We start from the raw sequence: 13,061 nt of genomic DNA, 5'->3' as shown, positions 1-13,061 counted from the left end.
CCACAGCCAATGGCCACATGGGATCCAAGCCACTTCTGCAACCTATACCACAGCTCACAGCAATGCTGGATCCCTAACCCACTGATGGAGGCCAGGCATTGAACCCACGTCCTCATGGATCCTGGTCGGGTTTGTTACTGCTGAGCCACAACGGGAATTCCCAGTAGCCAATTTTTTTAGCACTTTCTCCACACCAGGCACTACCTCAGATATTTTAACCCTCCACTGAGTCCTCTCATGTGCTATGGGAGGTGCTATCCCCATTTTACAGATGTGGGAACTGAGGCTCGGAGGCCTTGCCAGAGTCTCCAGCCGCCAGGAAAGGGGCAGAACAAGGACTCCAAGTCCAACCTGACCCCCAAGCCTAAACCCTTTGAGGGCCCGGGTGCTTCCTGCTGCCTGACATGCTCAACGGTGCAGCCCTCGTTGGACACGCGACCAAAACAGGTCCCAACTCAAAAGGCCGGGGACCCTGTGCCCGCAGGCGTGGGGACAGGACTTACTGAGCTCGTAGGTCTGCGTGAGCATGTCCCGCTCGTAGACAATGTCCACCGGAGGCACGACCTTGGAGATGGCCTCCTCGTCCTCGTCGTCGTCCTGGTCGTCTTCGACCTTGCGCTTGAACTCCTTCAGCAGCCGGAGGCAGCGCACCATGACGTCAGTCCCTGGGCACAGGCACACGAGTCCATGGTGGGGACTCAGGGCGGCTGCGGCAGAGCCAGAGGCCCCGGGAAAGGCCACACACGGCGGCAAGTTTGGAGCATTTACAACTGCACACCTTGGGGCATGAGCCCCGAAAATGGACTCCGTGGAATTGCTTCTTAAAAAAAAAATGTAGATATAATTGGTGGACCAAGAGAGGAACATGAGAGGGATGACGAGGTGTCGTGTTGAGCCTGTTAAAGAATCGGCAGCCTCTGCTCCCGACAAGCTGCGTGATGGTGGGCACCAGGCCCGTCCCCTTCCCTTGGCACCCTCGGCCCCCCCCCGTGCCCCGCACGCGGCAGGCTCGCAGGCGGTATCGTGGAGAGAAGGAAACACAGCTTTGCCCCTTGAAGCCAATACCTGCTGTCACTAAGGTGGGGCAGCAGTGCGCACAGGTTCTAGGACCTTTCTAGAGCAGGTGGGGAGGCCTTTAACCCTGTGATCCCCAGAGGAGGACTTTCTTCCCAGGAGCAAACTCAGAGAGGCAAAATTGCCATTGGTAAGAGGCCCACACGGAAGCCTCTCCAGACCCAGCTTTTCTGAATAATATAAACGATCAGGAGGGACCAAGGGGCGGGACAAGTCGCCACACTCTGAGGCGTAGCACCTGCCTTCAGACCATCGCGCGGCGGCTGGCCTCAGCCTACGAACGCACCACGTGGGAAAAGAAGCAGCTCGCGCCAGTGGCTGTAACAGGAGAGAGGTACGAGGCAAAGCAACAGCATCTGGACGCTTCTCCTGTGCTAACACATTGCATCCGGACTCCCCTAGGAGGCACCAAGACGAAGCCACTGAGGAACAGACGCGTTAACTAACTTGTCCAAGTTCCCAACAGCTTGTAAGGGAGACGGGGACCTACTCAGGTAGGTCCCAGGTCCCCAACATGGAAGAGCTGATTCTGTGCTATGGACACGGATCTGTTTTAGAAGAGGAGACAGGCATTCCAGGCAGAAGGCAGGGCCCCGGCAAAGGCACAGAGGTGGAAAAGGGGCAGCCCGTTTGGGAAGGCGTGGTGGTGGGAGAGGAAGCAGGAATGAGGCTAAAAATAAATGAGATTTCAGACGTTTGCACGCCAAGCAGAGGAGATTTTCTTTTTCATTCCGGAGGCATGACTGGAAGTTCCCGGTGGACCTAGAAAGGGGCCTGGAGGGAAGCAGGCCTGCTGCAGAAATCCTCTGCCCTTGGAGCCAGCCAGGCTGGCCTTGCCTCCAGCCCCGTTCCCTCCTCGGACCCCGGTGCTCGCCCACCCTGCTTCCACTGCCTGTGAGGCCCAGCCTCTCTCGGGAGGCAGAGGTGCCAGGGGGGCCTAATGGCCGCAGGTGCAGGTGTCACACGGCTTGCGCTCACTCCCTGGACCAGGCATCATGCAACGCCCAGGGCAGGTACTGCCTCCTGAACCCTCGGGGTGGATCCCTCAAGTCTTAAGATTCTTACAGCGAGAAAGAATTCTTAAAGAGTGCAAAGGCCTGGGCAGAATTGCAGTGATGAGCATCATGGCCAGAGCAAGCCTTTCTCTAGGGCTCCGAGTGGGGCGCTGTTCAAGAACGAAACATCACCGTGCAGAGACATATCTCACGGGGCCCTTGCTCCCCTCCGTGGCCAGCCCTGTGCTCACGAGCCCCAGCACCAGCCCCTGGGCTCCTCTGAGCAGGGGGAAGCATCCCCTTCTCATCCCCTGAACCCCGAAGCCATTGGCCAGCCACACCACAGCAAGGTCCCGAGGACAATGTCGCCAGTCCCTCGTCTCCACGGCACGTCTGCACCTCGGGAGGCCGCCCCAGGCCCCGCCCCTTTCCACCTGCCACCAGCCCCTTCCTTCCACTGCACAGCTTGGACAGCCCCGTGGTCCTGCTGCGGTTCCCACGGGCCGAGAGTTCGAGCATCTGTGTCCTCCGGGAGGCAGAGGGAAGGACTGGTTTCCCACAAGGGTGCCCCCACACCCAGGGCGCCCGCGCCCCCTGGGGAGGGCTGCCACTGACCCTGAGTGAAGACACCCAAGGCCCAGAATTTATGCCACTGAGGCTTTTACCTCGGCCTCTTTCAAGTTCTTGCCTTGAACACTTCTTGCCACATCCAAGTGTCTGTTTCTTTTATTTAATTATGAATGATGGTGATGACTCTTCCTATTCGAGCTGGTGTTCTTTAATCCATCCTGTCACTTCTCACTTGAAGGAATCTCGCTATTTTTAACGACCTGAGCTGTTTTCCCTCTGGCGCCATTCATTTCCCAGGCTTTAAACTTTCCTGACACCCTTCTCTGCTTTTCATGTTTATGCCCGCCCTTCATCCTTTCTGTTTCTGATCTTCGTTCTTCTTAATTCCAGTTTTCTGGTTTCAAAGCTCTTTAAAACCTTTATATGTATTTCATTGCATTTTAATCCTCCTTTTTTGTTAGCTTGTAGACTTTAATCCTACTGTAACTTTTTAAACGTCCACTTTTGCCGTCTTAATAGCCATAATTTAGTTTGCTATACTGTGCTGTGTTTCTTGTTTTTTTTTAATTTTTTTGTTGTAGTTCTAAGAACTTGACTGGGATAGAATTCACACACCACGAAATTCACACGGGTGAACTACACAAGTCAATAGTTTTCTAGTACAATCCCAGGTAACAGGCACCTGTCACGAGCCCATTCTAGAACATTTTCATCACTTCACACCTTTAGCTATGGTCCCTCTTAGCCCCCACCCCAGCCCTAAGCACTCACTAATCTCCTTCTGCTTTCCTATTCTGGAATCTTCCCTAAATGGAATCACAGAGCAATGGCCTTTGCGACTGGCTTCTTTCTTCACTGAATGGTCTTGGCACCCTGGCTGAAAGGCCACAGGCGTGTGGGTTCACGTCTGGGTTCTCAATTCTATTCCACTCACCTCTAAGTAGGTCTATTCTTGGGCCAATACCATGCTGTCTGCATTACTGCTGCTTTGCAGTAAGTTTGGAAATTGCAAAGTGTGAGTCTTCCTACTGGATTCTTCTTTTTCAGGATTGTTTTAGCTTTCTGGGCACCTTGCAATCGCACGTGGATTTTACACTTAGCCTATCAACTCCCACAAAGAATTCAGCTGGGATTCTGATAGGAACTGGGTGGAATCTGAATATCAGCTTGGGGGGTACTGACATCTTAACAATGTTGAGTCTTCTGACCTACGAACAGCAGATGTTTCCCCATTTTTTTTTTCCCCACTGTCCAGCATGGGGACCCAATTACACATACACGGGTACATACTTTTTCCTCCGATTGCTGTGTTGCGATGTAAGTATCTAGACATAGTTCTCAGTGCGACACAGCAGGATCTCAGTGAAAATCCATTCCAAGGGCAATAGTTTGTATCTGTTAACCCCAAGCTCCCATTCCCTCCCACTCCCTCCCTCTCCCCCCGGGCACCCACAAGTCTATTCTCCAGGTCCATGATTTTCTTTTCTGTGGAAACGTTCATTTGTGCTGTATATTAGATTCCAGTTGTAAGTGATATCATATGGTATTTATCACTCCCTGACTTATTTCACTCAGGATGAGAGTCTCTAGTTCCACCCATGTTGCTGCAAATGGCATTATTTTGTTCTTTTTTATGGCTGAGTAGTATTCCATTGTGTATATATACTATGTCTCCCTAATCCAATCATCTGTTGATGGACATTTGGGTTGTTTCCATATCTTGGCTATTGTGAATAGAGCTGCAATGAACATTCGGGGGCATGTGTCTTTTTTAAGGAAAGTTTTGTCCAGATATATGCTCAAGAGTGGCATTGCTGGGTCATATGGTCCATTTACTTCTATCTTGAATTTCTGTCAACAACATTTTATAGTTTTTAAGAGTATTTTTTTTAAGGGCCACACTTGCGACACATGGAGGTTCCCAGGCTAGGAGTCAAATTGGAGCTGGAGCCGCCGGCCTATAGCACAGCCACAGCCACACAGGATCTGAGCAGCGTCTGCAACCTATACCACAGTTCACGGCAACGCCAGATTCTTAACCCACTGAGTGAGGCCAGGGACCGAACCTGGGTCCTCATGGATGCTAGTCAGATCCGCTTCCACTGAGTCACAATAGGAACTCCGGAGAGTATATGTTTTATACTTGTTTTGTTCAATTTATTACAAGTCTTTTATTCTTTTATTCTCCCTTAGGGTATTGTGAACAGAACTGTTTTCATTTCATTTTCAGATTGCTCATTACAGATGTGTAGAAATACAACTGACTTGTATACTGATCTCTGTCACGTAATCTTACTGAACATGGTTTTTTTTTTTTTGACTTAGAGATGATTTTTATTATTGTTATTATAGTGTTGTTCCATTTTCTGCTGAATAGCACAGTGACTCAGTTTTATACGTATTCACTCTTTTTCTATATTCTTTTCCATCATGGTCTATCCCAGGAGATGAACTTTTTTTTTTTTTTTACTTCTTAAGAGTCACAGGGCAAACAGCCCAGGGGAAGAGTCCACACACCATAAATAGGGAGGTACAGATGCTAGAACCACCCTGTCCTCTTCAAAGTTGGACCCGTCTTGCCACTGAACCTGGGACACCCGCTTAACGCCTGCCTGGGTCATCAGCCCCAGGGAGCCCTGACTTCTGTCAACGGCGTCCCACTGCGATCGGCTTCTAAGGGATTACAAAGTTAATTTCTGTTCCTCTTCCCTTCTGTTCTCAGCCCAATTTAATAAACATAGAATGACTGTGAAACACTTGAAGAAAATAATCCAAATTTGCAAAACGGATCCATTTGGGGTGACGGTATTCATTACCAAGGTGGTTTTTTTTGGGGGGGGGGGGTTGCAAGACAGATCACTGCAGCTTTCTGTAACGCACTGGAAATGTGTCGAAATCCAAACTCTTTGTTTACAGGCTTTGAGAAACAACTCATACATCCAGGCACACCTGCAAATTTACATAGAGCAATCTCTCATCTCTATTTATTATTTGAGTCTTGTCTACTCCGTGACGCCCCAGAGGGAAGGGGTTATGGTAATTTTGCAAACTGGGACGACACAGCTCAAGGCAAGAAAAGACTAAAACTGTGTACCCCTTGTCTCCTGCACGAGGAAAGTCACTGAAGGAGCATCTGATGGAATTAAAGGTGCTAAACATTTACTGACTCAGCACTGGCTCTGTTCTGGGCAGCCGCTGCACAGGCCTTAAGGGCAAAGTATGTGAGGGGCGTGGCCACTGCCCTCAAGCAGCTCATGACGAAGTTGGGAGAAGTCCCAGGTAACTAGGACGCCGGTGTCAGGGAAGTGAGGGACAGCCTGCCCGTGAGCCTCGACAGCAGAGCTGGTGACAAGACCACGCAGGGATGGGATGAGCCCCTGAATGGTCAGGATGGGCTCACTGCCCATGCAGGTGACAATCGACGAATGCTCACCGCCTTCGGTCCCTGCCCTCTTAACTTCGCCACCGCCATCCTTAGAATCTGTACTCGGAGTCCTGCTGCCCTTCCTCTCTGAGGGCTTCTCTTCCCAGCACTGGGCCGCCAGAAAACCAGGACCACTTAACGGTGTGACACAGAGACAGCTCCAAGAGTTAGGTGGATGACATGCCAGAGTGAAGCTGGCTGCTGGGTACACAGCAGGAAGCAGGTGCCCCTGGTGAACGGGGAAGGCGGGTGCCCTCTACTGAAGGACGCAGCTCAGTGTTGCCTGACTTTATTGAAAAGCTGACATGCCGACTTGGTAGGTAAAACTTCTGACATTTAAAATGCTGGAGTTCCCATCGCGGCGCAGCAGAAATGAATCCGACTAGGAACCATGAGGTTGCGGGTTCGATCCCTGGCCTTGCTCAGTGGGTTAAGGATCCGGTGTTGCCGTGAGCTGTGGTATAGGTTGCAGATGCGGCTCAGATCCTGCGTTGCTGCAGCTGTGGTGGAGGCTGGCAGCTGCAGCTCTGAATCGACCCCTAGCTTGGGAACCTCCATATGCCGCAGGTGTAGCCCTAAAAAGACAAAAATAAAAAAAATAAAATAAAATGCTAACAACAACGACTGAAACAAACACCACGAGGCCAACCAAATCCACTGTTAGATGTGGCCCCCTAGCCTGGGAACCTCCATATGCCAAGGGTGTGGCCCTAAAAATACGGAAAAAAAAAAATTTATACACCTTTTCAGGTTCACCTGATGTGAATACCTTTTTCTCATGTGCTTGGTGTTCTGGGGACCCATCACTAACTCACACTCACACTCGGCGGCATACAGCTTTCCCTACACTCGGTCACAGGCACCAGGCGACTGATCTTCCCCGTGGACATACTTCCCTCCCCTGGAGTCTGTCGCCATGACGTCCCTTCATCATCTCTCCAGGTTTTCTCTTGTCCTCCCTGCTTCCCGGACCCAAAGTTTTCCTGTCTCTTGGCTTAGTCAGTCATTTGATGGCGTACATCCTCCTGGAGCCCCGAAAAGGGCATGTGGGAGACGAGAGATGAATTGTTTCTGACCCGCCTGTCTGAGGATGTCCTTCTTCTCCCACCTCATCGATGGTAAAGCTGAATAAAGATGTCCACGGTGAAAGTCCATCCTTTTCAAAAAGCGGAGGATGCTGCTCCAAGGTCTTCCAGCTTCTGCTACGACTGGGAAGTCTGATGGAGGTTCTGCAGCCCCAGGCTTCTGAAATTTCAGGCTGCTGGATCCTGGCGTGGATTTCTCTGCATTCATCTTGCTAGGCACCTGCTAGGTCTTCTGATCTAGAACTAACATCCCTCAGATCTGAGAATGTTCCCTAGGTCTTCTGATCTAGAACTAACATCCCTCAGATCTGAGAATGTTCCCTGTGTCATTTCCTGTCATCTCGCCCTCCCTACTCCCCAACACACACACACACACACACACACACACACACACACACACACACACACACACACACACACACACACACACACACACACACACACACCTTCTGGCCCCTACCGCGTGGCTGATGGATCTTTTAGGCTCAGCCTCTTATTTTCGCACCTGACCTCTCCTGCTTCCATCCCTTTTGAGTGTCTTTCTTTCCATCCCTTTTGAGTGTCCCTGTGTCATTTCCTGTCATCTCGCCCTCCCTACTCCCCAACACACACACAAACACACACACACACACACACACACACACACACACACACCCTCTGGCCCCTACCGCGTGGCTGATGGATCTTTTAGGCTCAGCCTCTTATTTTCGCACCTGACCTCTCCTGCTTCCATCCCTTTTGAGTGTCTTTCTTTCCATCCCTTTTGAGTGTCCCTGTGTCATTTCCTGTCATCTCGCCCTCCCTACTCCCCAACACACACACACACACACACACACACACACACACACACACACACACACACCTTCTGGCCCCTACCGCGTGGCTGATGGATCTTTTAGGCTCAGCCTCTTATTTTCGCACCTGACCTCTCCTGCTTCCATCCCTTTTGAGTGTCTTTCTTTCCATCCCTTTTGAGTGTCTTTCTTTCCAGGAGATTTCTCTCACCTTTATCTCACCATCTTTCCTTCCACTAAATCTTTCATTGCAATAATCGTTCTTTCTTTTTTATGTTCTACCTGTCCCTCCTTTACAGCCTCTTGCTCTGGTTTCATGGATGCGGTGTCTTCTCTCTCTCCAGGGATTCACTTGTGTTTTCTTCTACTCCTCACTTTATTTCTACTTCCTAAGTTGGTTTGTTTCCGTTAACGTCATGCTACAGTTCTCAAATGTTTGGTGAGACCTTAAATTGCTGCCCGAAAGTCCTGTGTTTTGCAGGGTGGGGAGAAGGATGGGAGAGGTCACCACTGTGCGGGCTTCCACTGTGCTTGGAAACCCCTAAATTTCAGGATCCAGAAGACTTTTCTCCGCGACGGGTCAGTTTCTGCAGCAAAGATGCCTCCAGCCTCTGCCTTCGGGGACTATAAACCTGGCTGCCCATGCTCTAGGGGTCGCAGGGGGAGAGGCAGAGAGGACACCCACCCGTTGTGTGTGGAGACTGTCACACAGCCCTGTTATCAGACCTGCACCCTGTCACTGGCTGGGATTCTTCTTTTGGGTGCAGGGTCGGGGCGGGGGGTGGGGGTGGGGGGTGGGGGTCCAAGGAAAAGGACTCACTGGAGGTCCTGATGAGAAAAGACTCAGCCACGGAGTCCAGACCTGTCTCTGGGGAAAAGGCGTCTTCGCTTGGCCAAGTATTGGAGGGGACCTGGGGTACAACGGCCCTTCACGCAGACTACTCCTCAATAATCTCTGGCCTCATCCAACTGGTGCCTCCAGAGGCCCCTGGTTTAATTCAGGCCTAAGGTGTCCACTCTGGGCTACTGCCCTGCACAGGCGTTCAGCTTTCCCCATCGGCCCGGTCAGTTTCCATCGGCTCACCTGCCTCTGAGCACAGAACTGTGGTCGCGGACTCTCTCTGCTGCCACTTCCTGTCCTAGTCTCTGTTCTTGGGGGTTTATTCCGTCTATATCCCCATCCTCTCTCGGGAGGAGCTGGCAAGAATGAGGATAGACGCATGGATCCCTTCTGCATCTTCGACTGAACGCTCTGACCCTCAGCTTTGGAAATGACTTGGGTTAATCAAGACGGATAAACATGGGATAAACATCAAGGAGACAGAAAAACAAAGGACTAAGGAAGGCTTTTACAGTTTTACCGTCTATTGTCCTTCAGTTACCTTTCTCAGAAGGGTCGAATCCCACCTCCGCCACTTCCTGATTTTGCTTAACCACTTATAAGTTACCTGGTGCCTTTTTTTTGTCTTTTTAGGGCCTCACCTGAGGCATATGGAGGTTCCCAGGCTAGGGGTCGAATCAGAGCTGCAGCTGCCGGCCTACACCACAGCCACAGCAATAGCAGATCCGAGCTGCATCTGTGACCAACACCACAGCTCACGGTAACGCTGGATCCTTAACCCACCCACTGAACGAGGCCAGGGATTGAACCTGTGTCCTCATGGATACTCGTTGGGTTCGTTAACCACTGAGCCACGATGGGAACTCCCCTTGGCAGCTCTTACGCGTAAAATGCTAATACCACCACCTGCTTGCAGGGCTAGAGAATGCCATCATGTGACACGGATTAGGTACGTCAAACGCGCTGGCTGAACAATGAACAGAGGCTGATCACAAGAAGGAGAAGATGAATTTGGTGTCTGGACCCCAGGAGGGTGCGATGGTGGAGGGACATTCACAGAGAGATGTCTGCTGGGAGTCAGAACTGCCTTCATCCAGCAAACGCCTCCTGAGCCCGTTTCATACAGAAGGTCCTGAGCCCAGCCCTGCGGAACAGAGAGGTGGAAGCGGTCCGTGCAGCCCAGGGACGCGCCGAGGCTGCCCTTACCTTTCTTGGTCTTACACGGTCCCCGTTCAGGGTGGATCTCTTGTAAGGGGAGCGACACCACCTTCGCCAGCCCCGCGTTCAGCATGTACTGGTACAGGCGCTTAAACGTCCTCTCGCACAGCCCCTGCCGAAAGGAAATTCACGCGCCGCTGTTAGGGACGCGCAAGGTGTCCGACGCCCCTGGGGGGTCATGTAAACAGACACAAGTTTGGGGCCCGAGTTAACCGATTATCTTGAAAGAGGAAATGCAGGCGGCACTAAGGACCTAGCGACCTAATGACTAATGACCAAGCCACCTTGTTCAGGGACCAAAACAAGTCTGGGCAGAAACCATCCTACTGTTTCTGGTTTTGGGGTGGTTTTTTTTTTCTTTTTTTTTTTGAGGGCTGCACCCACAGCACATGAAGTTCCCAGGCTAGAGGGGTCTAAGCTGGAGCTACAGCTGCCAGCCACAGCGACGACAGATCCGAGCCCTGTCTACGACCTACACCACAGCTCAGGGCAACACCGGATCCTCTACCCACTCAGCGAGGCCAGGGATCGAACCCACGTTCTTGTGGATCCTAGCCCGGTTCATTACCGCCGAGCCACAACTCGAACTTCTGTTTTTGTTTTTGCTGCGCCTGCAGCATGCAGAAGTTTCAGGCCAGGGATGGAACCCTTAACTGCTAGGCCGCCAGGGAATTCGCCATCCTACCTTTTGATTACTAGACAGGGCAAGAGATTTGTCTAGAGATCCTGAAAGGGGGGGTGAGGATGAGGCCAACGGGGGCAGTGCTAGGAGATTTCCCTGTGAAGCTTTTCATTTTGTCGTGGTTTAACTAAAGAAGCGTATTAGTTAGTAACAAATAAACCCCCAGCACACACACGCCTCCCACAGGCAGTGGAATAGAAAAAAATTTTAAAAATACTTTTAAAATATTTAGTCTGTGAAGTTTCAACAAATTGAGGACGAGTACATCCAGCCTCTCACTCACGTTGCTGGGAGGTGACGACGACGACAAGACACCCAAAACGACCACTGGTGCTCGCTCCCGACTGTCGGGGCTCCTGACAAGCAGCCTCCAGGGCAGGCCACATGTTTTTCATCTACGCGGGTTTGGTTTGGTTTGGTTTGAAGGTAACTTACTTGCCAGCATTGAAAAGCGAGAGATTTTATGTCAAAAACCAGATTCTGGCTTCTCTGGAAAAACAGGATCTGGCAACAAATGCCAGGCCTGTGGTTCCGGAGAGCAGCAGCAGGCGGGAGGCGCGGACCAGCTGCAGCCACGCCAGCCTGGACGGCCCACTTTCTCCTCCCGCCCGACCCCTTAAAGCTCAGTTCCCGTGTCTCCCCGTTTCTGCGGGGCTTTTGTCCCATGGCAGGTAAGAAGAAAGCTAAATACGTCTTGACTCCCTACCGATACCAAAACATTGTCTGACACTTGGCCTGTTCCACTAACTCCCACCACCTGCCTGGCCACTGTGAGTGTTGCTTTCGCCACCTCTGGAGCAGGCAGCCAAGTGACCGCCACTGTCAGCTCTGGGAGGGGCAGCAGGAGGCACTCTCGACCACGAGGGGCTGGTGGAGTCTCCCAGGTTTCCTTGTACCCACGCATGTGTGATCACTTCTCGGGGGAGCCCGCGCGCTGGCTGCTGGGCAGCAGCACATACGGTTATCAGGAAATGAGAGTCGACTGGCATATGGCTCGTTCAAGCCACTGGCTTGGAACTGGCATCTATCGTTAATCTAGCCCGTGCCCCCGGCGCCAGGGAAGAAACCCATCCATCAAACCCCGGCCCTCAACAGATGGCCCTGAGCCGGGGACGGTCCTAAGCGAGGGAGGATGATGGAGTCCCTGCCTTGAGGGGGCCGGTCCCCGAGGGCTCGCTCAGTCTGTCCGGCGGAAGGTGAAAGAAGCCTCGCCCACTCCCCCAAAAGGCAGCCCCCACATCCATGGCATCCACCTCCTCCAGGGGCTGATTATTCACCAAATCCCGCTCGGCTTTCCCTGCCCCCCCCCACCCCCCTCCCCACCACTTTGCAGCTGCTGACTAGGCGTCGCCAAGCCAAAGTCCCAGAAGATCTTCATACTCGATCAAGCCCAAAATCAAATTTGTCACGTGCTTCGTCACCACACAAACTCATTCCTCTTTCTGAACACTCTAGTCACACACACAGGCAGCAAACACATGCTGAATGTCTATGGAGGTCAGGCACTGGCTTCCGAGGGGCAGTAGGGGGGCAGCTTGGCAGTGATCAAGCAGAAGCTGCCCTCCAGCTCCCGTCCAGGGAGGGGCCGCCACTCAAGCCAGGCAGCAGGGCTCCTGCCCCCTTGCCTCCCCAACACACCCTGGCTTTAGTCACTCGCCAGGTCCTGCTAGTGCCGGCCCCCAAAATATCACAGACCATTCCAGCCAGGGGCTCACCTGGCCCGAGGCCACAGCCCCGGGCCGCCCTGTCTCCCCTCTACCATCAGTTCATTTCCTGAACACTTGTCTCTTGCAACATCTCCACTTATAAACCACCGCCAGCTGTTTATGAGGCTAAAGGCTAAAACCTAACTCCGCGGCCTGGCACTCTTTCTTTCTAGACCTTTCTTTTGGGCCCCAACTTGCCTTTCCAGCCACGTCTCTTACTACTCCTGCCCGGGGAACGCGGCCACCTGGCTGCCCCCACCCCGGGTCACGGCCCCCCTCAAAAACAAGCCTTTGCTCCAAGGTGTGCCGCCTCGGGGAACACCTGCTCCCTCTAATCTTCTCGGGAGCTGCCCAGCTCTCTTGAGGAAGCCCATGGCTCCTTTCACGGGGCTCAGACACACACTTCCGAGGGGCAGCCTGGCCTGAGTGTGTGGTCACACGTGGCCCCTCCGATCAGACCGCATGACGGCAGGAGACCTCGAGCCCCCGGTTACTATTCGTCATTGTGTCGCGGAACGCAGCTCTGACTCCAAGCCGACACTCCCTCAAGTACTGGTTGAGTGAATAAACAAATGACTAAGTGACTAAACAAAGTCCTGTGTCAGTCACATCTTGTCGCTCAGATCATCCACAGGGCTGGCCTGACACCAGGCTCACCCCCCAGTCTCTCCA

General features: G+C 52.4%; 1 protein-coding gene across 3 annotated transcripts in view; it reads right to left on the bottom strand.

The window, feature by feature from the left end:
• Positions 1-13,061, bottom strand: part of GTF3C1 (general transcription factor IIIC subunit 1) — a 70,298-nt gene that overhangs the window by 45,299 nt on the left and 11,938 nt on the right. For all 3 annotated transcript variants that reach the window (XM_047780242.1, XM_047780243.1, XM_047780244.1), the window contains exons 6-7: positions 9,990-10,113; positions 504-665 (exon numbers count right to left, since the gene is read on the bottom strand). In XM_047780242.1, the coding sequence (XP_047636198.1) occupies positions 504-665; positions 9,990-10,113 (286 nt within the window). The remainder of the gene's footprint in view (positions 1-503; positions 666-9,989; positions 10,114-13,061) is intronic.

The sequence above is a fragment of the Phacochoerus africanus genome, chromosome 5 (genome assembly GCF_016906955.1).
Source record: "Phacochoerus africanus isolate WHEZ1 chromosome 5, ROS_Pafr_v1, whole genome shotgun sequence".
NCBI lineage: Eukaryota > Metazoa > Chordata > Mammalia > Artiodactyla > Suidae > Phacochoerus > Phacochoerus africanus.
This window is presented reverse-complemented; position numbering and strand designations above follow the sequence as displayed.